Source organism: Danio rerio, chromosome 6 (genome assembly GCF_049306965.1).
Source record: "Danio rerio strain Tuebingen ecotype United States chromosome 6, GRCz12tu, whole genome shotgun sequence".
Taxonomy (NCBI): domain Eukaryota; kingdom Metazoa; phylum Chordata; class Actinopteri; order Cypriniformes; family Danionidae; genus Danio; species Danio rerio.
In genome coordinates this window covers 57,961,516-57,988,644 of record NC_133181.1, presented here as the reverse complement: position 1 = coordinate 57,988,644, position 27,129 = coordinate 57,961,516, and the positions used below count along the sequence as shown (strand labels likewise).

The 27,129-nt window shown below is 37.3% G+C and overlaps 2 protein-coding genes across 6 annotated transcripts; both read right to left on the bottom strand.

Moving 5' to 3' along the window:
- Positions 1 to 32: 32 nt before the first annotated feature.
- zgc:109913 lies at positions 33 to 4,314 on the bottom strand. Of its 3 annotated transcripts, none has more exons than XM_005166139.5 (3): positions 4,179 to 4,314; positions 1,127 to 1,349; positions 33 to 925 (listed from the first exon to the last, which is right to left on the bottom strand). In XM_005166139.5, the coding sequence occupies exons 2-3, from the start codon at positions 1,326 to 1,328 to the stop codon at positions 390 to 392; spliced, it is 738 nt and encodes a 245-aa protein (XP_005166196.1). In that variant the 5' UTR covers positions 1,329 to 1,349; positions 4,179 to 4,314; the 3' UTR covers positions 33 to 389.
- Positions 4,315 to 6,142: 1,828 nt separating this feature from the next.
- On the bottom strand, positions 6,143 to 25,641 carry LOC797048 (E3 ubiquitin-protein ligase RNF182). 3 transcript variants are annotated; one of them, XR_012408280.1, is made up of 3 exons: positions 25,460 to 25,641; positions 6,990 to 10,250; positions 6,143 to 6,858 (listed from the first exon to the last, which is right to left on the bottom strand). XR_012408280.1 is itself a non-coding variant. In XM_005166157.6 (2 exons), exon 2 carries the CDS (start codon positions 9,607 to 9,609, stop codon positions 8,866 to 8,868), a length of 744 nt encoding a protein of 247 aa, XP_005166214.1. In that variant the 5' UTR covers positions 9,610 to 10,250; positions 25,460 to 25,641; the 3' UTR covers positions 6,143 to 8,865. The 3 variants fall into 3 exon arrangements, 2 of the variants coding, with proteins under 2 accessions (XP_005166214.1, XP_073810874.1); XM_005166157.6 differs by having other exon boundaries at positions 6,143 to 10,250; XM_073954773.1 differs by lacking the exon at positions 25,460 to 25,641 and adding an exon at positions 12,090 to 12,706 and having other exon boundaries at positions 6,143 to 11,920.
- Between the last annotated feature and the right edge of the window lie 1,488 nt (positions 25,642 to 27,129).

Sequence of the window (27,129 nt, the reverse complement as noted above, 5' to 3'; positions counted from 1 at the left end):
AATATACACTGACCTTTTTCGTTTTTCTAATATGTTATTAAAATGAAAATCCAGTGACCCAAAGATACACTGACCATTGACTTTTAATCTGCAATGCGGAAGTGTGCACGTTTTTTTCAATCGTTTTAGAACTTCCGATTCAGTCCCCTATGAGAGAAATGACTAGACATAATAAATGGCAGAAAACAATGAAATGCTCTACAATCAAGTGTGTTCATGACTAATACTAAAAAGTAGAATAATATAATACGAAAACATTAGTTTGCACCATCAAGCAGCATAACAAGCTGTTTTAAACATCAAAATATCAATGCAAGCGAATGAGACTGGAAGTCTTAAGCCAAAAAGATTCCAATGCCTGCTCGTATGTCAAAAATAATAAGTTGACGCTAGCTGAGCAGACACAGCAGACAGCCTATTTTGCAGTTGTGATGATGGCAACAGCCTGATGTTTTATTTTGAGACACCACCTCCACTTCCATCATCTCCTCTAAGCTTTCATCCTCTTCTTGCCCAACACCTGGAGTAGAGCTGCCTTCAACCCAAGCTTCTTGAGTGGGTTCAACTGACCACAGTGGCACGTTTACTCTCTGGAGCATTTCTTCAAGCAGGACATCAATCTCCTCTATGTGAGTTTTCAGGTCAGGGCTTACGGTCACCTCTACCGAGAGCCAGGGTGTTTGTACCATGGCTGCCCGAGCTGCTACTTCTGAAGTTCCACCTGCTAAACCTGTGTTGACCAGGGCCTGTCGATCCTTGCGCTGGGTAAGCGGGAATATCTCTTGCAAGACTTTGACCTTCTTTAGGTCTTGTTGGAAGTTTTCCAAGCTGGACAAGAAGATGACCCAGAGTCGCTCGACCTGTTCTTTGTCCTCTTGTCCTTGGTCTATTTCCATCAGCAGTGATAGCAGCCTCCGGTGAAGCCCTGCATTGAGATTCATGCAGATTATATGTAGTATTGCATAAAGTAATTAAATTATTTATTAAGAAATTAAATTACTTGTCAGGCAAAGTCATTACGGAAACAATTTAATCACGAATTTCACGATGTGGTTAGTAGTTTATATCTATTTTGATCTTACCCAACACTGCACCAGAAATGTTTCCTTTTCAAGTACTGTCTCACCTGAGCATATTTTATGAGCTACTGTCCTGGTTTCCTCCATCTCCTCTCTAAGGAAGCTCCCGTCCACGTTGCTCCCCAAGGAGGTGGACATTTGCTGGAAACAGGCTGTGACTTTGCTCAGGGCGACCTGTGCCCGCTCGCATTCATTCACATGCCGCTTTCTGGTTTGGATTTCCACCACCGACCTCTGCCAGCGATTCATTCCCACTTGAGTGGTGACGACCTAAACTTTGCAGAACATTTAAGTTATAGCAAAGACTATAGAATACTCAAGACATGTCACTCGTATAGTTTTGAATGGGGATAAGCCTAATGGTCAATATGGTGAATAAGCCCGTCTTCAAGTACAGGAACCATGCAGTGATCGCCAAAGACTCGGGGTGCACTCGCACTATGCTATACGAATTGTTCCCAGGTGCGTTTCCCGGTTTATTTGACAAGTGTGAGTGCTCCGAAATGGGCCCAGGCGTGGTTTAGTTAACCAGGTGCGCTTCTCTTTCTGTTAAACCGAACAGTCGCATCATCGAAGATGTAAGTGTGCTTCGATTCGGAAGGCAAAATGCTGTGCGAGTGCAGGTTGTCAGTGGGACAATCGCTCTTCAGCACTATTCAAGACAACTGTACCTAGTGTGAGCACGCCCTTAGGATTCTCCTGTGGAGGTGCTCGGACCAGACATGAGTTTCTGCAGATTTTGTGTGATTTGAACATTTTGAAATTAAACTAAAGAGAGAGTCGTTGTTTATTTTCATTGGTGATTCCTAATATGAAATTGACTTGGCAAGCAATTTTGGAGAATTTGATGTTTCCCCATTCAAACAGAATGCCCGAGCATACTGACCAAGAGGTGTTTCAAAGATGGCCTGCGATGGAAATGACTTGCCTTAAATGGACTTTGTTTATATTTAGTCTTCCACTCTCGGAATGGCAGTGCATTCCAAATGAGATATGTAACGCTCCAAAGTGAAAGCAATCATGGCTGCCATTTTTAAGTATCGTTCTCAACAGAAGTGCTTAAAAAATGGACACTTCAAGGGTACGGCTGATGTACACTTCGGGACCCCATGATCCTTGGATCCATGATCCCCATGAGCGCTGGGAAGTTGATTGGTGTTGCACATTGGTAATCCATTTGGAAGGGCTACTCCCTATCACCTAATCAATAGGTCTCAAACTCAGTTCCTGGAGGGCCGCAGCTCTGCACAGTTTTGCTCCAACCCTAAACCCCCAACCCTAACCACCTTGATCAGTTGGATCAAGTGTGTTTAAATGCAAAACTGTGTAGAGCTGCAGCCCTCCTGGGATTGAGTTTGAGACCTATGCCCTTATTCCTTTGAAGGTATCACTTTGGAGGGTAAACCCTTCAAAGAGATCATAGGGCATAGGGATGATCCCTTTAAAACGAAACGTGTTGTAAATCTCACCATTTAAAATACGATATAGTGTAGTTTTATTCTTAGATGGAAGATAATGGCCCAGTCCCAATTCTACCTCTTAACCCTTCCCATTCTCTCCATTTTGCACGTTCACGTGAAGGGGTAGGGGTGTTCCAATTCTCTTTAGCTTGAAGGCGTTATAGCTAAGAAGAAGGGCTAGATAGCCCTCGAAAGGGAGGTTTTGCAGGACCACACTCGAAACTAAGGAGTATGAAAATTTCCCAAAATACGTCACCATCTACAACGGCAGTATATCTGCACCTGGAAGTAAGGAGATGAGTTTTTTTTTTTTTTTTTGTCATTGTTACGAATTTTTATAACAAAAAAATTGTATTATTTTTAAAACATTTATAACGACATTCGTGTTTTACCATCATGCTTTAAAAAAAAAAAAAACTCTAAATTTCGCTATCCATTATCCATAATAATAACTCCTGTATAGCAGTCCCACAACATACTTTGACTCTATGACACTCGAATACCCTGTCAGAAAAGTCTAGTGGCTGGTAGTGGCAGTGTCTGGTAGACTGTTATTGTTGTTTTTGAGTGTTTTCATAGATGAATATGGCCACAATGTGAAAGCACAGTATAGTTACAATCTTATTCCCACATATCGTCATGATATCAGTGATTTCCTGAAAATAAATACCAAAAAAATAACATAACTGGAATAACTACAGCAGTCGCGATCGTCGATCTCATATGAAGTAAAATCTCATATGTTGTAGTGCTGTTTCTTAGGGCTACATTTTGTAGCCCTTCCCCTTCAAACTCTGTTTCAAAGGGGAAGGGGTACAAAAATAGAATTGGGATTGAGCCAAAGTGTTAAATTTAACGATTTGTAAATCCAACCTTTGCTAAATTCATAGAACATTTACATTTAGTCATTTAGCAGACGCTTTTTTCCAAATGAGTACAAAACCATTTCGTTCACTTGCTCAAAGTAATCACTTGCTGTTTTAAAGTTTAAGAACTTGCAAATATGTGCCTAACGATATAAATATTTAAAGACAGTAGTTCTCAAACTTTTTTCATCAAGTACCACCTCAGAAAAAAAACAATGTCTCTCCAAGTACCACCATAATGCGCAGTTTTGAAATACAGTAGCGTAGTAGGCCCAGTAAAGCAGCTACAGCTCTGTACAGTTAAAAAAACATGGCAGATTAATTTCTATTAATATGAATATTATCGTCAGCCACTTCAAACATTATAGTTTGAGCATAAAAAAACTAAAAACGTCAACATTTTAAATAAAAATTTTCTTTTAAAAGTTAAAAATAATAGGTTACTTTTCTTAAAAAGTAAAAAAAATAAAAAATAAACTCTTGTACTTAAAGTATTAAGATATAATAGTCTGTTTATCAACACCAGGATATATAGGCTTTATGTGATCATATTCATATATAAATCATTTTTGATACATTTTTAAAGATATGTAGCATGTACATATGACATTTGATTCCTCCACGTACCATTAGAAGGAAGCCTGCGTACCACTAGTGGTACACGTACCACAGCTTGAGAACCACTGGTTTAAGTTATGCTTAGCATAGTTCATTTATACACTGAAGTTTACATAAAAGACCAAAACAAATGACTGAAGAAAGAAGCCACTTACTGGTTATTGATGCTCAAGGATATCCGTGTGCTTTCATAGCCCTCGGAAACTTGCAATCTTCTTCAGCTGTTCGGTTTCTCAGAACAGTTGCATCTGCTTAAGACCTTTCTCCTAACCTCCTTGTATTTGTACTTTCACCGTTTTTTTTTTCCCCCCCAAAGCTTTTATAGAGGCCGGTCTTCAGGGACACTTGTTAAAATTAGGCCCAAACCTTGCAGTCCATCCTCTCAGAATACCTAGTGCTGTAGATCATTATGTCAGGAGTTTTTCCCTTTCTCAGAACAAACACAGGACAAGGTTTCAGATCTGGAGATTCATGAGTAATGGCTTTCTCTGTGTGTGTTTTCTGTGTAAATGTGGCTGTGCGTGTAATAATGGCTGTGCACAGTGGTTTATGTGAAGTTAATTGTCCTTGGGGAGAGTGGTATGGTATTGTGGAGGAACGGACGGGGATCCTTTATTGACTCTCTTGTGATTTCTTGGGCTTGTTTGAAAGCTGTGTGTCGCTTGATCCGGCACGTCTGCTCTCGTGGGTCAAGTCTCCTGAGCAACACCAGTAATATTAGCTCATTCAGTTAGCAAAACACCAAAGCTGTAATAGGCACTGGTATAATTCCTCAGTCATAATAATTGTAAGCTGCTTCACACTCAATTGTGATGTAGGGGATTTTCCCTGCACATTAATAAAATAAATGTACACAAATTAGTTTTAGGGCACCAGTTAAAATGTAAATTCGATACTCGTAATGTTATCCTGAACGTAACTCAGTCTTCAAGCATGGTACGTGTACTTCATTATTTAAAGGGCCATGAAACCCCCTCTTTTCAGCAGGGTGTTTTCACACCTCTACTTTGGAAAAAGTCAGAAAAGTGGGCGTGTCCAGCTCTGTTTAGGGGGGAGTGTCGAAGAAAGAAAAGGGGCATGGTGTGGGAGTGTCTATTTGCTGACTTTCAGAGTCAAAACACATACACACACAGGGGATAAAAGGACTGTGTTTACATGGACATCTGTAGTCGAATTATTTGCCAAATTATTAAATGGTGGACTTTAACTGCAGTTTGGCTCTTTCATTCAGGGAATTCATTCATGCCCCTTGCGACAAACAAGATATTTGATTCAAGGAACTGCTCTAAGCATTTCTCATTTCATTTTCATTTCTCGAAAACTTAGATGCACATGGCAGGTAGCGTCAGAAAGCCGCGTGTCACAAAATGCGGTGAAAATCCTACACGAGGTTAAAGTTTGGTTGTGGTGCTAACATGTTTACACTCGGTGCAATAGTTAGTTCGATACGAACAAACTGAAAAAACAAAGAGCACTGGACGCTCACCAGCAGCTAGAGCTGCGTCTTTATTAAGAGGAGACTACAAGCGAATCTGGATCTCAGCGTTTGCAGATGAGAACAGCTCTCAGGTAAACAATGTTCCTCCTTAGACACGTAAGTTATTGTTGTCGAGCGTCGCTTAAACTGTTAATCCACACGTGACTCCAGCTGTGCTCTCACAGAGAGAAAATGAAAACAAAACTTAACTGCAGCAAACTATAAAAGCAACACTTCACGCTTGTTTTGCCAACACAACGTGGCGTCTCTGTCGTCTAAACACTGTGACAGTAATGAATATTAATGAAGTTTCACAATAGAGCGTGCTGATTGGTTAGAACCAAACCTTACTCATGCATTAATGCAGCACACTGTAAGCACACGTAATAAGACACACTCTGGCACAGACGTCCAGTCTGCACGCTGGAATACACGCTATTATCTCATAGCCGTGACGCAACTTCAAAAATTTGTTTTAAACCGGAAGTACGAATTTGCTTGAAATAACACAAAAACAACCAATTTACACTTTTTAGTGAAATATAGGTGTCCTAATAGTGTTTTTTGCAGTGTGGGACACATATACGACTGTCAACAGCTCAAAACATGTGTTTTGGTGTTTCGTGACCCTTTAACGCAGAGTTGTGTTAGATATGGAGAATCTTTATTGAATATCTAACAGGTGGCTTCAAAGTATTTGTCCATTCTCATAGCAATGACAAACACAAATTCACTTATTGTACATATACATTACAGCTTGGCCATTGACATGCCTTACAAAGGCAACTAGGAACTTCAACGAGAACATTGAGACAATGATTGAAATAATACCACAGATATCCAAAGATAACGGAAAATGAACAAATTCATCTAGTAATATCGAACACATCCTGTGGTTTCCATATTAAACCGTGGAAGGACTTCATTCTCCGTTGTGTGTTATTTATATCACAGTTGTTGAAGACCCATTGGGTGAGCTAGACGTGATACAAAACCACAGCGATCTGTTGCAGTCTGAGATCAATACCTCCAGCTTGCACTGGTAATCAAGCTAAAGTCGAGTAGAGTTGCCCCTGCATACAACGTGAGGTGATTTACAAGGACTTCACTGGTAGATGCTGGTATAATCAGGTGCAATGGGGAGTCTAGGAGGAGCAGATATGCGACAGTCATTTGGCTTTTGTTCTTTTACAGGTCTTGCTATTTCAGAGATTAGCACTATTAGCTATGTTTCCATCCACTGGTTTTTATATGCCTTTTGGAATATTGCTTAAAGTGGTTGATAGAAATGATTGTTGAAAATGGTGTTAAAAGTGTATGTGCTTAATCCCTTCTGAAAAAAACCAGCTTAAACCAGCCTAGGCTGGTTGGCTGGTTCTAGCTGGTCTACCAGGCTGGACCAGGCTGGAAATGGCTGGAAACCAGCCTGGAAATGGCCAAAACCCCTCTAAAACCAGCCTGGTCGACCAGCTAAAACCAGCCAACCAGCCTAGGCTGGTTTAAGCTGGATTTTTCTGCAGGGGTGGGATAAGATTATCAGATCAATAAATATATATACATATTAACTACAATGGAAACTCACTTACCGAATAAATTCCAGCATGTGCATATGCAAGTCATGTGATTTGGATTAAAATTAGTGTGATGGGATGGTATTAATGGACAAACCAGCAGGCTGACCACATTTCACAATATCTGATTCATTTTTGGTCATTCTAAAATGCCTCAGCCAAAGTCTGTCATCACAGTGGTTCAGTATTATTACTTCCAGTCTTGAGTGTCTGCACTCCCAAAGACTTGCGCCTCCATAAACCACCGCACGTTCCTTGCGTTTCATCCTTGTCTTCTGAGGCTCGAGTAAGTTATTATATAAGAAAAAAAGGCTGATTTATACTTCTACATCAAGCAAACACGTATGCTCCGGTGCAGTGTTCAAGTGGTCGCATAACCCTTGCCTGACAGTCTCCCACTCTCTGAATGGCAGTGCGTTCCAAATGAAATAAATAGCCCTCCAAAGTAAAAGCAATCATGGCTGCCATGTTGAAATGTTGTTCCCAAAAGAAGTCGACACTTCAAGGGTATGACTGAAGTACACTTCGGGACTCCATGATCCTTTGTGCAGGGGTGTTGCACATTGGTGATCCATTTGGAAGGACTAATCCCTTCAAAGGTATCACTCTGGAGGGTAAACCCTTCAAAGAGATCATAGGGCAGGGATCACCAAACTTGTTCGTGGAGGGCCGGTGTCCTGCAGATTTTAGCTCCAACCCTAATCAAACACACCTGAACAAGCTAATCAAGGTCTTACTAGATATACTTGAAACACTTAGGCAGGTGTGTTGAGGCAAGTTGGAGCTAAACCCTGCAGGGCACCAGACCTCCAGGAACGAGATTGGTGACCCCTGTCCTAGGGCATAGGACTGATGCCGATGCAGACACGCACCTGTAATATTACATCGCAACCATGCATAGCGCAAGCACTGAGATTAGTCAGCTTGGTATCGGTGACGAGTGTGGGCAAGGATGAAGCAAGACTGCCATTCATATGCGCGCGAATGCGTCAGACCCGAAACGCAAGGTCCTGCGTCAAGTTTCGAAGTTCGCTGTGTTGCAAAGTTTAAGCTTGGTGAACTCTGACCCGTGAAATCGCATCACTTGAGTGTGCAAGATCAATCGAGGATCAAAGCATGACCTCTCTGGACAAAAATTTAAATATGGAGCAATCCCTCACTTTTTAAATGTCTAATTATCTTGTTTAATCCCGCCCCTTTTCGCAGCACCGCACCACAGTATTTTGCATGCTCAAACTCTAGAGTGACCGCAGTGCAATCCCATTAGAGCGAGTGTTTACATTTCTCAAGTCCTGTGAAGGAGCTCCAGATGGAAACTGTTGTTTTGTGTTTACCTTATGATTAAAGTCGTTGCGCATCCGCTGGTTCCCACCTCTAAATGAGCGAGTTTGAGCAACTTGTACATTTAAGGTAGCGATCAGAAAAAACAAAACACCAGCGAAGAAACTTGACACAGAGGTAACATAAAAGCCCACTGCCAGTTAACGTTTCGGAAGTGTTATTGCAGAGCAACACGCATGCCGTGCATTTATACTTCTGCATGCTAACGCGCAAGGCATGCGCCATTAGTCACTGCACTCGCTCGATGCAGAAATATAAACCAGCCATAACTCAACAAATTCTCTTTTTCTTTGTGATATTTGTTGCCAGTTTACCAAGAAATTACAATTTTGTTCTCTTTCTCTCATTGGATGGAGATGGTGCTTTTTTGTGGCAAACGTTTTATGCAATATTCCAGTTTTACGCATAAATCTGATTAGCATCTTTGAATGGAAACATAGTTACTGTGGTGTGCTATGTGGCGATGGCCTCCATGATCTCATGGCACAGACATTGGCAGAAGCCGTAGAATATGCAGAGGACCAGAGTGGAGGGCACCAGGCTGACAAGGATCACTCCCATGGTGAGCTGTTGGATCATCAGCAAGTAGATCCCCAGTGGCAGTGAGCTGAAGTACACCAGGCAGAGGACACCCATCAGGAAGCGGGGAACTGAACGGGACGTCCATGCTCGGCACTTCTGCACGGGTAGGTGGCAAGGTAAGGAGTCCAAGCTGGCCGGCCGGTACAAGCGCACCATATTCAGCATGCTCATTGAGTCTGAAGACTGCGACTCTCCAGGGACTTCCATGATTGTGATAACTAGGCAGTCGGAGGAGCTGTGAGCCTGCTCGCCTCCACTCAGGCTGTTGGGTGTCAAGAGGACCTCACCGCTGGGTGTAGTGCCGCTCTTACGTGCCCGGTCCTGGTAGGTCAGAATAGCCAGAATGTTGCTGTCGTCTTGAAGCAACCAGATCTCCTCGTCAGGGACGTGAGTCTCGTGGCGGCAGAAGGGGCAGCTGATGATGCTTGGGGATGAGTCCAGCTCTACCATTTTCTTGAGACATTTGGCACAGACACGGTGCAGGCAGCTCAACACTTTGGGCTTTCTGGCTCGAGTGTCAAAGCGATTGTAACAGATCTTGCACTCCAGCTCCTCCACAGTGTAAATCACTGGTGCCTGGGAGCCCTCTGTCTCCGAGTCCGACTTCTGGCTCATCCTGAGAGATGTACGACTGGAAGAGCCAGAAAGCAGGTGCGAATGTTCAAACTAAGCAGATTCTAGCCGCAGCACCTGAGCACCTACTTTGTCTTAGTTTTTTTTAAAAGCTTTGCCTTTGCTTTTCACCAAAAGCAATTGTTTAAACACATTTTTCAAAGAGCCTGCAGAACATACTGCTGATTAGAGGTATACAGAAGCAGAACTGAGATGTAATAGAAAGCTTAACATAATACTAATGTCCATGATATGACACCTTGATATATTTAAGACAAGCAAATGATGCTAAAATACAACAATACATAATTGGTTAGCATTACTGGCTGCCCGATTGAGCATTCATTGGGGACAAACCTGAAGAGACAATAAAGAAACTGACACCAGAGAGGTCCAAAAATATTCCATAGCAGGGCTGTCGAGCATCTGCCAATTCCTGTGAAATCAGAGTCTCAACAAAGAGCTTGTTTTGGCACTGTTATCCATAGTTGATGCTGAAATGAGGTTGAAAATAGGCAGATTCGGATAAACTCAGCAGAATCATCCTGAATGCCGTCAGATATTTTCTTTCAGTACTGGCTACACTTGACTCTGACCTTCACCTATGATATTGTCCTTGGAGTTCTGGGAGCTCTTTGTTTATTCTGCAAAAGAAAAGAAAGAAACGGATGTTATCGAGGTTGAGTTTAAGAAAGCAAATTTGATGTAAACAAATCTGAAGAGCACAAGAGGGAATGGCTTAAGCTTATCTAGACGTACCTTTTGTGTGTAAAACACTTCTCATGTCTTTGAGTCTGTAGCACTAGAAACCCTTGGCGTTTATCAAGCTCTTCCTATCTGGCATGTGTGTCAACATAGGGGTGTGTGCGTGTGACAGAAAGCTTGCTCAGTGCCCTCCAAAACCAGTTTTAGTTGTCCCTCTCAATATTAATGACTTTATAATTCATTGCTTTAGCTTTAACCCTCCTCCATTGATATTGGAGGACTGTGTGGATGCATAGATGCGCATCGTGCACAGGCAGCGCTCAAAGATTAATGTTTTTTTGGGGAAAATTTATGCTCCATATTAACTATTTTTCTGTTTAAGTATTTCTAAATCATTTGAAATACTTTATCTTGGAGGAATTTCTTGTCAAGTTGAATAAAGTGTAGATATTTATTAGGATATTACATGTAACAGGTAAAAAAGCTGTAACCTCGAAATGGTATGAAGCAGAAGACAAAATGTTTAAATAGTAAGATAAGTTGAGGAAATGGAAGCAATGGCAGATGCTAAAATTACAAAAACAAATCTTCGTAGTATTGCTTCTCTGCAGCCCCACACAAATCAGAGCACTGCTGTATTAGACTGAAGGCTTTATTCTGCAAAAATAACCATCTTGGTTGTATTTTATCCTGCTTATTACACAGCTACTTGCCACAAAAATTAAAATGCATAGTTCTGAGCCATAAAATTTTCTTAATTCTTTAATTAAAAGCAAAGTTGTCGATCAAAAATGGCAAAATGTAGCATACACTAACCTACAAATTATAATACAGTCACAAGATGGCGCTGACAAGTCAACAGTGGCAAGACAGATAAATATATTGATGTGGATATGTTCACTGATGGTCATGATGATTGCCAGTACCCAGATGAGCCTGTGCAACACAGAGGGTCCTACACCACCCAACCCTCTCCGAGCTGGTATCGAACCTGCGACCTTCCGCATTGGAGTTGGTTGCTCTAACAAGGAGGCTAAAAACCCTGCCCTCTAGTGTCTGTCACTGGAGCACATTTAGAGGTCAGAGGAGTGAGGTTTACCTGCACAGCACTTACTAGCTGGCCTCTGTTACACCTGTATTAGGGGCCGTTCACACAATTCGTTTTTTTTTCCAACACACTACTTTTTTATTGTTTTTCAATGTAAACACTTGCTTAATGCATGTGAATGTAGTCAGTGTTGCTTTATATTGTGACTAATTTAGTAAATCTTTCAATATTTAGTTTTAACCTGTAATTTGTTCCTAAAAATCTATAAAAAAATAAGATTCCCTCTATAAAATCTATAAAAAAATTAAGCTGATACCCTCTAGAAAATCTTTAAAAATTTAATTAGGATTCCCTCTATAAAATGTATTAAAATTCAATTAAGCAACCCTCCATAAAATCTATAAAAATTAAGTTGATACCCTCTATAAAATCTATTAAAATTAAATTAAGATACCCTTTCTAAATCTATAAAAATTAAGTTAAGAATCTCTCTATAAAACCTATTAAAATTAAATTAAGATACCCTCTTTAAAATCTACAATAAATAAATGAAGATACCCTCTATAAAATCTATATAAATTAAGTTGATAACCTCTCTAAAATCTATTAAAATTAAATTAAGATACCCTTTCTAAAATCTATAAAAATTAAGTTAAGAATCTCTCTATAAAACCTATTAAAATTAAATTAAGATGCCCTCTTTAAAATCTACAAAAATAAATGAAGATACCCTCTATAAAATCTATATAAATTAAGTTGTTACCCTCTCTAAAATCTATTAAAATTAAGTTAAGATTCCCTCTATAAAAATTAAATTAAGATACCCTCTATAAAATCTAAAAAAAAAAAATTAAGATTCCTTCTTTAAAATCTATTCAAATTAAATTAAGATTCCCTCTATTAAAATTAAATTAAGATTCCCTCTATTAAAATTAAATTAAGATTCCCTCTATTAAAATTAAATTAAGATTCCCTCTATAAAATAAAAAAAATTAAAAATTGAGATTCCCTCTTTAAAATCTATTAAAATTAAATTAAGATTCCCTCTATTAAAATTAAATAAAGATTGCCTCTATTAAAATTAAATAAAGATTCTCTCTATTAAAATTAAATTAAGATTCCCTCTATTAAAATTAAATAAAGATTCCCTCTATTAAAATTAAATAAAGATTCCCTCTATTAAAATTAAATTAAGATTCCCTCTATTAAAATTAAATTAAGATTCCCTCTATAAAATCTAAAAAAAATGTAATTTACGATTCCTTCTATAAAATTTATAAAAATTAAATTAAGGCTCCCTCTATAAAATCTATAAAAAATTAATTTAAGATTCCCTCTATTAAAAATGAAGAGACCTTTTTATGTATAGCTGTAAGTGTGGGGAACTATTCAAGCATGTCTAAAGTTGAGGATATATGTAATTAGCTCCAACATTTCCTGATTCCCTGCAGACATGACTCACTCCAATCTGACACTGCGAGGCAAACAAGTGATGCAAGTGGATGTTAACATAACAAGAGCACAGCAAACATGCAAATTTCATTTCCCACAACGTAACGTTTCTTTGTTTTTTCCTCATCTCTCTTTCCATGTCTCCAAGCGCAGGTTGTTCGGATTTGAAGCCAGTCTATAAATAGCATGTGTGCGGCGCTAGAGGATGCAGCGAGCCCCCCGCCTCCCAGCCCCAACCTTGATGACTATGATAAGGACTGTCACACACTCACACACACACACACACACACACACACGTCCAACAGTCGAGGATGCAGAGATGCACTGAAATTATGACTTTGACATTGGATGGCAGCCTGTCTCTGAGGGTTCTTCAGCTAGGTCACACAAATGGCAGCAGACAGTCTGAATAAAAGCCAGTGGGTCAGACATAACATCCAAGATGAAGCCAGAAGAGCGAAGGTTAAAAGAACGCTAGAATTTATTTGCTATTAAAATGGCAAAGAGTCAATACATGCTAAGGGCACATCTACATTTAGCTGAGTAATCGATGACTTTGCAGTGGAATATGTTAACTGCGCTATTCTTGCGGCTGCAGATTTCAGTCAGCCCTTTATTCAGATGCTGCTATTTTTAAGTCTATTCGTGTGATGATAAAATTGAGCAGCTGAATCTGAATTTATCATCATGTTGGCTTAAAAGAAAACATTGGCAAGGAAAGCTAGCGTGTGCAGCCCAGAATGGCAAGCATCTGCTTAAATTAGTTAATGCTTCTATTTATGGCACACTTTTATTTACAAAACCTGCTGCAAATATTTCAGAGCGGTATTTCAACATGAACTAAACAGAAACAGGTATAAAAAAATGTATATTACATTTTAGGACTTCAGTGTTCAGATAATAAGACCAATCACTTCCTGACAAAAGTCCCAGTTGTAAGAGCAACACATAATAACTTGACTTCTAGTTGATCACTTGGAAAAGTGGCAGAAGGTCGATTTTTCTGCTGAATCATCTGTTGAACTGCATCCCAATCATCACAAATACTGCAGAAGACCTACTGGAACCCGCATGGACCCAAGATTCCCACAGAAATCAGTCAAGTTTCGTGAAGGAAAAATCATGGTTTGGGGTTGCATTCAGTATAGGGGTGTGTGAGGGATCTGCAGAGTGTATGACAACATCAACAGCCTGAGGTTTCAAGACGTTTGTGCTGCCCATTACACTACAAACCACTGGAGAGGGCAAATTCTTCAGCAGGATAGCGCTCCTGCTCATACTTCAGCCTCCACATCAAAGCTCCTGAAAGCAAAGAAGGTCAAGATGCTCCAGGATTGGCCAGTCCAGTCACCAGAGATGTACATTATTGAGCATGTCTGAGGTAAGATAGAGTAGGCGTTAAAGATGAATCTAAAGAATATTGATGAACTCTGGGAGTCCTGCAAGAACGCTTTCTTTGCCTTTCCAGGTGACTTTATTAATGCGTTTTAGTCATTGCAGAGATGTATGGATGCAGTCCTCCAAGCTCATGATGGAGTCAGACACAATATTCATTCTGTCTCCACTGCAGCATGACTTTATATTCTATACTGGACATTATTTCTGTAAAGGTGACAAGACTTTTTCTCCAAGGCTAAGCAAAATCAGACCTTACTGTCCTAATTAAATCATTAAAAATTAAGGCATGATCATAATTTATTTTGGTCAAATAAGCGTAATCTAGAGGCCTTTGCCTTTCATATAAGACACTTCTGATACCAAATGATCAACTAGAGGTCCAGTTATTATTTGCTGTTTCTAAAACTTGGATAGACAACAAGACTTTTGTCAGGTAGTATATAGTACATTTTCAATACATTTCAGTTTTCAGAATATAAGAACAATCATAAACTCTTGGAGTCTGTAAATACAGTTGAAGTCAGAATTATTAGCCCCCCTGTTGATTTTTTTTCCCCAATTTCTGTTTAACGGAGAGAAGATTTTTTTCAGCACATTTCTAAACATAATAGTTTTAATAACTCATTTCTAATAACTGATTTATTTTATTTTTGCCATGATGACAGTAAATAATATTTTACTCAATATTTTTCAAGACACTTCTATACAGCTTAAAGTGACATTTAAGGCTTAACAAGGTTAATTAGGTTAACAGGTTAGGGTAATTAGGCACGATATTGTATAATGATGGTTTGATTTATAGAAAAAAAAAAATTGCATAAAGGGGCTTATAATTTTGTCCTTAAAACTGTGTTTAAAAAATTTGAAAACTGCTTTTAATCTAGCCGAAATAAAACAAATAAGACTTTCTCCAGAAGAAAAAAATATTATCAGACATACTGTAAACATTTCCTTGCTCTCTTAAACATCTTTTTGGAAATATTTAAAAAAGAAAAAAAAATTAGGGGGGGGCCTAATAATTCTGATGTCAACTGTATGAATATGCATTAAATATGCATATATATATATATATGCATATATATATATATATATATATATATATATATATATATATATATATATATATATATATATATATATATATATATATATATATATATGCACATACATATATACATACATATATACATACATATATACATACATACATACATATATATTGACAACACTGACAATAAAGCATGCAATATACAAACAATACATAAGTAAAATAATAACAGATAAATACAATTATATAAAAAAATACAAAAAGAAAAAAAAATGCAAAAAAGAATAAAAACAGAATATTGATCCTCAAATTTAATCTTTTAATTTTACAATATCTTTAAAATAATCCATGAAAGGTTGCCAGATTTGACAGAATTTGTCTCTTAATTTGTCTCCAGTTGCAAACATTTCATTACATCCCTCATTAGATGTCTATATGTAGGAGCAGCTTTTTGTTTCCAGTTTAATAATATTACGCTTAGTAATAGACTGACAAATGGAACTATATTTTGTTCAGTACTGTTTTAGCTATCTCGAAATCAGTAATACCAGGAACTGCCATTAGGGGATCTGGATCTATCAGCCTTTGACCTATTGTTGAGAATGTTCGAAAAATAATTTCCCAGATAATTTTGTGCAACTACAAAACATGTGGGCCAGTGATGCATGCTGGGTCCACTTCTGGAAATATCGTACTTAGGTTTTTATTTAGACAAATGTAAACAATGTATCACTTTAAATGGTATGAGGCCTCGCCGTACACATTCTGATGACCTGTGGATCTGTTCAGGGGCTCTCATTGCTCATCAGTGATTTCAACACTTACATTTTTTCTCCCAGGAGGATTTTAGGTATTCTAAAGTTGTTGTGTTTGTTAATCTAAAAATATATTTTTATATAATTTTGTGCATAAAAGAGATTATTTTTCTTTAAGAGATGATTTTTTTTTTTGTCACATTCAATCACAAACTCTACGTCTGTGATGAAAATGGATATCTATTTTAAGATCGACCCAAAAATCATTATTTACTCGTCCTTCGTACTTCTTCTGTTGAACATAAAGGAAGATATTCTGAAGAATGTTGGGGAAAAAACAAGCATTTTTCCCACTATGAATGTCAATGGCTGTTTTTTCCCAACATTCTATAAAATATCTTGATTTTTGTTTAACAGAAGAAATGAATACAAGTTTAGAACCACTTGTGTGTGAGTAAATAATGGAACTTTTAGTTTTTTTTTAAATCGTTGTCTGCCCAGGATCTCTAAAAGCTCTTATTAGTACAGGTTAATTGGGTTTGAATGGTGGAAATGAGGATTTTCAGTTGGTGTTTGTCATCTTGCTCTGGTGACCTGTAGTGCCAGTACCCACAGGAGACTATTGCGTCTGTGTGTAGGCTCTGTGTTTGTGTGAGAAGCGGAAATAAAGATGCAAGGGGCGTTCACAGGAAAACACCATCTGTGTCCTGGTGCTGTGGGTTACATAAATAATAGCAGCTCACCTGCCCGCTCCAATGTTTACGTCAGCCTTTTGAGGAGCACGCAGATCCTGGCAAACACTTATTTTTCATCTTCGTTTCAACATGCAATATTTTCTGCTGATTTTCAAAAATGAATAAGTACATTAAATGATTCTTTTTTGTTTTGAAAAGAAATGATAAATAAAGCTTGAAATTAGAGCTTAGATGCATGTTGAAATGCCCCTATTGTGCTATTTTAAGGATTATTTCTTGTTTGAAATAATAAATATTAAAGAAAATTTTTATTGAATCCTATTTTAAAGATGATTAATTTAGTTTGGAGCACTTGTAGTATAGGGTTACCGGCATCTGAAGTCAATAACTTGTTAATTTTCTCATAATACAAGCTTTATATCACTTTATTTCTCAAAGAATCCCATTTTAAATTTATTTTGAGTTTATTAACGCAGAAAATTTTGCTCTTACACTGCAAAAAAGACTCAGCTTTTGTCTCAGTTCCACTCCAAATGTTTAAAATCCCTTAAATCAAGAAGCATTTTCTAGACAAGCAAAAAATATTGTCTTGTTTTCAGAAATAATACGCTAAACTTAAGTGAGGTTTTCCTTAAAACAAGCAAAACGATCTCCCAATGGGGTAAACTTTTTTTTTTTTTTGTGAGATTATTTTGCTTATCCTATTGGCTGATTATTTTGCTTGTTTCACAGAAAAACACACTCAATTTTGGCATATTATTTCTGAAAATGACAATATTTTTTGTTGCTTGTTTGTAAAATGCTGTTTTATTTAAGTTATTTTTAGTTACTGGGACTAGGGTTGGGTCGATAGACGATGCCATTGTCCATTCCCGATAGACATGATGCTGAGCCGGCATCACAATTCTTCGCCCTGCCCCTGTCGCAGCAGCAACCGACTCGTGAAAAATACACACTCAGGCCCCGTTCACACTAATACCTCTCAGTTTAAAAAGTCATATTAGAATGAAAACGGTCCACGTCCACATTGCCGTTTCATCTAGCATTTCTGAAACGCCCTCCTTCCACACTATACCGCTGAAATCACTTGGCCACACACAAACACACTCTGGCATGCGCTGCAGCGTACGTGCACGTCTGAGCTCCAGCAGTCAGCGGGTGCTTTGAGCACAAAACCCCAGAGAGCAGTGCATATTGGACAGTTTATCATTGATGTACCGATGGAACGCATCTCGCTATAGTTGTTAAACGAGATATTTAATTAATTTTATTGTCTCTATCTAACGACTCTTCTGTCTTTTGAATCTATCAGGTAACGTGTCTCAGCGTCCGTACACTGCTTCAATCTTTCGCTTTCAGGCTTGTACTTAGTTATTTCAGCGAAAACCTCAGATACTGTTGGTTGGTTCCTGTTGGTTTTTCCAATCAAGTTTGTCAACGCCATTATATTGACACAGATCACTCTGCCTATTCGTGCCAGAGTCCCGCAGAAAAAGTGATTGGCAGGTGCTCATTTGTGTGTTAGTTATCTTTATTTATTTATGAATTGGTTATGGGTAAAACAAAGACCATGCGGGTCAGGAAGTTGAAACGGTAGGCTACAAATAATTAATTCGTTCTGAATTAATTAATTATTCATTAATTATTCATAATTATTCATTGCGAAGTTTCAAATTAGACATCGTACGATGTCAAATTGGTCGACATCACCCAACCCTACTTGGGACAACAAAGCTAAAAAAGGAAACCTTTTTTGCAGTGTACACATTTAGATCATGACGAATTACAGATATCACGTTAGTAAATGAATTATTTTGGTACTTCTGTGGTAATAACTTAGGTTTTTGTAAGAGCATAGCAATACATTAAATGGTTGTTCTTAACATGATGTTGAGAAAGTAACAAATACTATATTTGAGTGCAGGTCTATAAAGAGAATAGGCTAGCGTTATGCAAATTTAACAAAGAATTACGTATTTTGTTGTTTTAAATTTTTATATTTAAAACTTTTCATTTTCCATTAATTTAATGTTCACAAACGGCTATGTTACATACAACTTAATGTAATTCTTGAAAAAGCATAATAGGGGCGCTTAAGGGAACATCAGGTCAAACTTTTAGTTTCTGATATTTACAAACCAGATATATGGCGATAAAGACAATTAAAGGACAAATCTATTTAGAAACTTCCTTTCAGATTCATTATAATGTATGCTGAGCAAGTCATGAATCTTTAACTAACTTTAAAGTGCAATGACCAGATAACTGACCCTTGCATGCCTACCAAAGTTTTCCCAGGACATGCACAGGGTATTGTGTGAATTTTCCATTCAAGTGGTTTTGCTCCACATAAAATGGATGCGTCATCGTGTTTCTTTCTCTCTTTTTCAGTTCCTGACTAAACAGGAAGCATAAGACGTGTAGCTGATGCTGGAGAGTTATAAGATGGGTAACAAGGCTGAAAGTAAATTCTCCAGGAAGGTAAAGATCTCTGGGGGAAGGACTGATGTAGTTCATGTGAAATTTTTTTTCTTTTTTAAATATTTCCTAAATGATGTTCAACAGACCAAGGAATTTTTCACAGTATTTCTTATAATATTTTTTCTTCTGGAGAAAGTCATATTTGTTTTATTTCAGCTGGAATTTTAAGGTCAATATTATTATTACGCTTAATTACCCTAACTTGCCTAATTAACCTAGTTAAGTCTTTAAATGTCACTTTAAGCTGAATACTTGCGCCTTGAAAAATATCTAGTCAAATATCATGGCAAAAATAAAAGAAATCAGCTATTAGAGATGAGCTATTAAAACTATAATGTTTAGAAATGTGTTGAGGAAATCTTCTTTTCGTTAAACGGAAATTGGGGGAAAATATACGGGGGGGCAAATAATTCAGGAGGGCTAATAATTTTGACTTTAACTCTATACTGACAGAATTTGGAACATCCTAACTTATTATCAACTCAAAAAGCAACAATGTTCTCTACAAGTACCAGACAGGGCACAAACCACCATAAACGTTGATGGTAACAAGTTAAACATGGCCAAATTGTCCCCACTGATATCTGAAACACCACTTTGCTTCACCTTACTCAGTGCTGCATTGTTAGTATGACAAAAAAGTTTAAAAGTTATTTTTTATGCTGGTGTGCTTTTTGTTTACTGCAAAAATGTCTTTATACTTTCTTAATTATTTTGTCTTGTTTCTACTCCTAATATCCACAAACTCTTAAATCAAATTAAGTGACTTTATTCATAAAACAAGCTAAATAATTTTTATTCAAACTGAAAAACTAGATTATTTTGCATGCCCCATTGGCAGAAAACAGTATTTTTTTTTGCTTGTTTAGAAGATGCTTCTGGTTTATGAATTTTTAGATATTTGGAGAAGCAAGACAAAAGTCTATGTAAGAAAATCATTTTTTTGCTGTGTAACATCACACTTCAATTTCAAGGGAGCAAATTAAAGCGGAGTTTATGGTTCACAGAAACAGAGTGTGAATTCCCAACACAATCTCACGGCATTCGTAATGTTTTGATTTAGTGGCTAATTCGTATGAGTTTCTACGATCTAACTTGTACAATTTAGTATGATTTGCTCATCACCATAATGGTTGGGTTTAGGGGTGGGATTGGGTGCTACACCTTTAAAAAAAAAAATTTAAAATTGTAAATTCGTATGAATTAGCCACTAAACTTACAAAACGTAAATACTTCAGTTTTCGGTCACACATTATTTTGATGGTCTGTTTGTTGAGTTTAAGTTGCATTTTTTAAACATGCCAACTAATTCCCATTAGATTATAAGTAGACTGTTAGGTTGGGGTTGGGGTTAGGATAAAGTTAGTGTAAGTTGACATGTACTTGCAAAGTTTCTTATAGTCAGCTAAATGTCTGTTAAGGGAGCAGCATCAACCGATATTAAACAGACCGTTTACTAGTAGTCAAATGGACCATTAAAATAAAATGTTACCATGTTTTCTGGTGAGATCAGGCTGGAATTCCAGCATGATCGAGACCAGAATATACAGAAGTAGCAAATATATGACACATATATTATCATTATCTAGTATATATTTAGTACTATATTTTAGTCCTATTTAGTAATATCCAACAACAATTGTTTTCTATAGATTCTTCCATTTCATATTCCAAATATGGTGCATTTACAGAAACTGAATGTGACGAGACAACAAGTGTTACATTTTAAAAAAAAGGTGTACATACAGGTAAATACAGAATTATTAGCCCTCCTCGAAAATTTTACTTCTTTTTGAAATATTTCTCAAGTGCTGTTTAATAGAGATTTTTTCCCAACACATTAAAACTAATGTTTCAAAATAACTAATAGCTAATTGCTTTGCCTTTTGTATTTTGCTAGTTTTTTTTTTTTTGCAAGATACTAGTATTTAGCTTGCGGTTCATTTTGCTGTGGTGACCCCAGATAAATAAAGGGACTATACCGAAAAGAAAATGAATGAATAATATTTAGCTTAAAGTGCAATTTAAAGGCATTACTTGGTTAAGTCAACAAGACAAGTCAGATTAATATGGCAAGTCATTGGACAACAGTCTTAATAATGTAACTAATAAAACTTGAACTTTTTTAAAAATTACTAATTGGAATGTGATGAGGCAAGAAATGTTACATTTTCAACATATAAGGCATGAATATAACACTGAAATTGAACTTAAAATATTACTTTCAAATAGTATATCCAAATGATTAACTTCCAACTATAATAATCCATTTTTTGAACTGTATTTAAAATATTGTCCTCCAATTTGCAAGAAGTGGTTACTGCTTTACATGGTTACATAAACAGCATCTACAAACTATTGCATTTCTGTGATTTTATTTTAAGTATAACAAGATATTCTTTCATTTTTCTTCAACTTAGTCCCTATTTCAGAGGTCACCACAGCGGAATGAACCACCAACTTATCCAGCATATGTTTTACACAGCGGATGCCCTTCCAGCCGCAACCCAGTACTAGGAAACACCAATACACTCTCATTCACACACTCATACGCTACAGCCAATTTAGTTTATTCATTCAATTCACCTATGCCAGGGGTGTCCAAGTCGCTCCTGGAGGGCCGGTGTCCAGGAGAGTTTAGCTCTAACCCTAATCAAACACACCTGAACCAGATAATCAAGCTAGACTAGAAGTTTCAAACTAGAAACTTCCTGGCAGGTATGTTGAAGCAAGTTGGAGATAAACTATCCAGGACACCGCCCCTCCAGGACTGTTTGGACACCCCTGACCTACATCAACATGGGGAGAACATGCAAACTCCACACAGAAATGCCAACTGGCCCAGCCGGGACTTGAACCAGCGAGCTTCTTGCTGTGAGGTGATGGTGCTGCCCATAACAAGATATTCAATCAGTAAAACATGCAGGATTTGACTTTGATTATTTAGAAAACCTCCTGAATCCCCACTGCACACATTTAAAGGTTTTTGACTGGGAATTGGTAGCTAAAGGTCAAGTTAATTTTCACTATTTTATTGTGTTACTTTCTATCCTTTCCAAATCTAGCATTAAAAAACTGTTTTTACTTTTGGCTGCTTCTACCTAAGCACTGTACTGGTCATATTAGCCAATCCTTATCGTCCTCCCAGGCTTGTAAAAGTAATCTAAATCTAATCTAATCTTAATTTTGGAACTGAGTTCAATATCTTGACAGCAGCGAGGCATAGAAATGCACCTACAATTGATTTCTGTGCAAAGCTAAAGTAATTGAATGTCCTATACAGGTAAATAAATCTCCTATTAATTCATTTTGCCCAGTAATTTAATTTCTGCAAGACAGAAACTGACACAACAGACACTGAACTGATCACACACCGAGCACAGCCATCAGCACTCAATGTCTTTGTCTTGACATCTGAACAGAAGGATATCAGACTGTCCAGCAAGTATCAGCTGATTGATGAAGATAAACTGTTTATGAAGATATTAAAGATACATTTTCAGATTTGATTAGCATGTCAGAAGAGAAAACCAATAACAAATGATGCTGTAAATTAACTTGTAGAGTCACAAACAATTTTGGAGAATTATTCATTTTGTTTTTCATTCCAAATGATTAGATTTTTCGCCAAATAGTACACTTCAGTGGTGCTCGTTGGTTTAAATTGCTTTTTAAATGCAGCTTTAAATGACCCCAAAGAAATTTAAACGGTTCTTACAAAGCAAAACATTGTTATTTTCTTAAAAAAACCTCTAAAATGTACTTTTTAACCAGGAATTCTAGAATTCCCACATGGAAAAAACCTATATGCGCATACATGAAACCTATTTGCAGTATACATGCACATATATGATAATATATACGCTGCATGTATGCGTATGGCACATATAGGCAAAATTGAGGTGCATATACAGGCCATAAAGGTCTCCTGTATTGCTTCTTCATATCCACATATAAGCTCTATACGTACATACAAGATATGTCTCCTACCGTATAGCTTATATCTCACTTTGGCAACTGTCATACACAATGCCTAGCTCATATTTTCTATTATCAAGGCAATAACTAAGAACTAAAAAAAGTGCAAAAAAAAATTACGTATGTGCTAACACTTGAAGTTGGTATTAGATGTAACTGGCATGTTATGGAATTTAACTATGGCAAGTAAGTAAGAGCCCATACGGATTGGCAGTTTTTCTATATACAGTTTAAGTCAGAATTATTAGCTCCCCTTTGAATGTTTTTTTTCTTTTTTTAAATATAATTTCCAAATGAACAGAGCAAGGACATTTTTAGCCACTTTAAGCTATATATTTTTGCTTCGATATTTTTGTCGTTTCTAGCTCAATTATCCAAAAATATCTTAAATCAAGTAGTGTTTTTTAGACAAGCAAAACATATTGCCTCGTTTTAAGAAATAATATTCTAAAATTAGGCAAGTTTATCAATAAAACAAGCAACATAATCTTGTCAAAAGAAAAAACTAGATTTATTATCCCATTTGCAGATTATTTAGCTTGTTTTAAAGAAAAACCTGCTTCATTTTGGCATATTATTTCTTAAAATAAGACTATTTTGCTTGTCTAAAAAATGCTTCTTGATTTAAATTTTTTTAGATGTTTGAACTAGAAACAAGAGAAAAATTCTAAGTGAGAAAAGCGTTTTTGCAGTGTAAAACCACTTAAGTGTGAAGAAATGGTGAAGAAATGTTCTTTTTGTGTGAACTATCCCCATTTTTGCTTTTAAAGCTCACTATATTTTGGAGCAGGGCCTTATTTTGTTTCACTTCTGTGCATACAGTTAAAAAAAATGCAGTTTTAGTGTAGTTGTTCCTGATTTAGTGTGACAGCTCAGTGGTGACTTCACATGGGAGTTAGCCATCCTATTCACTCGAGCGCAGGTTTAAAGCAGTCCAACTCACACAGGTATAACCAGACATGGCCTAGTTTAAGCTGACCCTGCAGGAAGGGGCACATCCGCAATTTAAAGGGAGATATTTTATAATGTCAGCCACTGAAATACTTCAACTAAATGTCCTAAATGACCAGCTTGTCCTCGAGTGACTGTTTTGCCAAGACATGCCATTTTGCAATTGGGAACACTGCCAGGACTGAACGCTGTCGCCATAAATAAATAGGTGTAATCAGTGTTGAGGCGCAAACAACTTAATCTTTGTTCCTTTGAAAACTCTTACGTTTTCTGTGAAAGAATTGGAAAATTCTGTTGCTCTTAAGTATATATTATGCTTTTTAATAATATGTGTCTTGCATCTCTTCAGAATGGCAGACTGTATTAATGATGGCATTCGAGAGGCTTTGTCAGTGAGGTAATTACAATTCATCCTCCACACAAGACATTATATAACATGCTAAGACTCACTCTCTCTCTCTCTCTAGTTGCCTCAATGACTATTCTGAGTCCATTTCTGAGGAGTCTGAAACAGCTAGATATCATGTGCACAATAATTAACTCTATAATCTACTTATTTGTGCATATAGTTCAGTCAAAGATATAGCATATAGCTAATAACATCAATTTTACACACCTTTGGGAATGGCATTTCCCATTTTATTGTCTGTAAGTTAAAATATCAAGCCTAAGACATTTCTGCAATGCATTTTTCATATTCATAGCCAATGGTTTACATGAATAATATATAATAAGCTTATAGATTACTACACAACTAATCATATCACTAATCAAACTGTTTAATTAGCTATCTTGGGAGCATTTAAAAATATGTCTTCTATTTTTGATGTTCATTGCTGGTCCAACAGGTATATATATATATATATATATATATATATATATATATATATATATATATATATATATATATATATATATAAATTCAGGTAAATTTTAAACCAGCAATATCACAATAACTACAGATACAGCCTGCTAACACTACAAAATGACTCTTGTGTGGAAGAAAACACAAGTAATGTAAAAGAAATCACATTTCTATCGACTGCCAATCTGTCGCCGAACCGTACAATGGTTTGTCATTGAGGATTTTAGATCTAGCTGTCGCTTTCCTAACTCATACGTCGTTTTAATATTTAAATGACGGCTCGGATAAATGTAATTAATTATTAAAACAAATCTGACACGCATATATTCGCCTTTGGAAGGAGAGAAAAAGTCGCGTTGCCGTAGACGTTCATCAGATGTTCAAACACACATCAACATTTGATGCAAATTAATAATTGAATGGCCAAACTCTCGTTATACATCATGCTAATCCGCAGTTTTCGCCAGTGACACTCACCCTGAGGTCTTGAATGTGGCTCGAAAACGGTCGCGTCCAGCTTCGACCCTCCAGTCCAATGAAACAATCGTCTATTACGGACACATTTTGCTTTTCTCGTCGCTTTGTGGTGAGTCACAGTCAATCTTGAGGTCCCATCTGTCCGACCACAACTGCTACATCCCCCTCATTGCGGTAATGCTACAGCATCTGAAGCTGCACTGATTTCTCCTCAGTGGTTGCTGTGGCAACAGGAGCCAGCGCGAGCTCCGACCGGTGTCCACTCAACTAACTAGCTAACTAACTAGCAAGCTAACTATCTGAGTGATTTACTGACTAACTAGCTTGCTAAATAACTAGCTAGCTCTTACCAGACGCATGTGAACAACTACTGTGACGGACAGTTTAAAATTAACGACGCCTTTATGAAAATTACCCCAGGGTTTTGATCGTAAAACTGCAGTTTATTGGTGCTTTTCATTTGTATAACCATAGTTTTACAACATTTACCATGGTAAAACTATGGTTGGTGTCGCAAAACCATGGTTAATTTGTGTGGTAGACGCTACCCTAGTTTGTTTATTATGGTTTTGTAGAAAAACTGGTACAAATGGATGTTATCTGCCAAAACAAGTTCGTTTCTACAATTTTATTCATTAATTCATTTTCTTTTCAGCCTGTTAATCAGGGGTCGTCACAGTGGAATGAACCGCCAACTTATCCAGCATATGTGTTAAGTAGTGAATGCCCTTCCAGCCGCAACTCAGCACTGGGCAACACCCATACACTCTAACGTTCATACACATACACTATGGCTAATTTAGCTTAATCAATTCACCTATAGCGCATGTGTTTGGACTGTAGGGGTAACCGGAGCACCCAGAGGAAACCCACGCCAACATGAGGAGAACATGCAAACTCCACACAGAAATGGCAACTGACCCAACCGGGGCTCAAACCAGCAACCTTCTTGCTGTGAGGTGACAATGCTAGCCACTGTGTTGCCCTGCTACAACTTTACTATTAAAACAGATGGTTAATTTTTGTAAGAGTGGTTCAATTGCTTTTCAAATGCATATGTTATTATAAAATTGCAATTTATCTTAATCCACTGACGAAAAAAAAAATGATGCGTATTTTTTAAATACCATGCTATACTATTTTTTATTCTTTATTTATTGAACATTTTAAATTTATAGCCTACTTAAAGTGAGACAGCAAAGGAGACTGTGAAATATGACAGAGGAAAAACAATATCCTGCTGAGACCCCGCCCATAGACTTGTTTCCTCTGTAGTGGACATTGCGTTTTCATTAATTTTCTTTGAATTTTTTGAGCTACTCTGTCAAGTCCTGTTGTACTGTTTAGAGGACATCCTCGGCTTATGTCTTTTGATTGGCTGGCATGCTTCTCGTGGGTTTCTGCCGGGTACTCCGGTTTCCCCCACAAGTCTAAACACATGCAATGGGTTGCAGCTGGAAGGGCATTCGCTGTGTAAAACATATGCTGGATAAGTTGGCGGTTCATTCCACTGTGATGACCCCATTTTAATAAAAGGACTAATCCGGAAAGAGAATGAATGAATAGTGATTGGCCTGCATTACCCAGGGGTGTCTAAACTCGGTCGTGGAGGGCCGGAGTCCTTAAGAGTTTAGCTCCAACCCTAATCAAACACACCTAAACCAGCTATC

Excerpts from the sequence above, each read along its gene's own strand:
- zgc:109913 (XM_005166139.5), bottom strand. The coding sequence starts at position 1,328 with ATGAATCGCTGGCAGAGGTCGGTGGTGGAAATCCAAACCAGAAAGCGG. Across the intron at positions 926-1,126 it reads AGCTCATAAAATATGCTCAG|GGCTTCACCGGAGGCTGCTA; the intron begins GTGAGACAGTAC and ends ATCTCAATGCAG.
- LOC797048 (XM_005166157.6), bottom strand. The coding sequence starts at position 9,609 with ATGAGCCAGAAGTCGGACTCGGAGACAGAGGGCTCCCAGGCACCAGTG.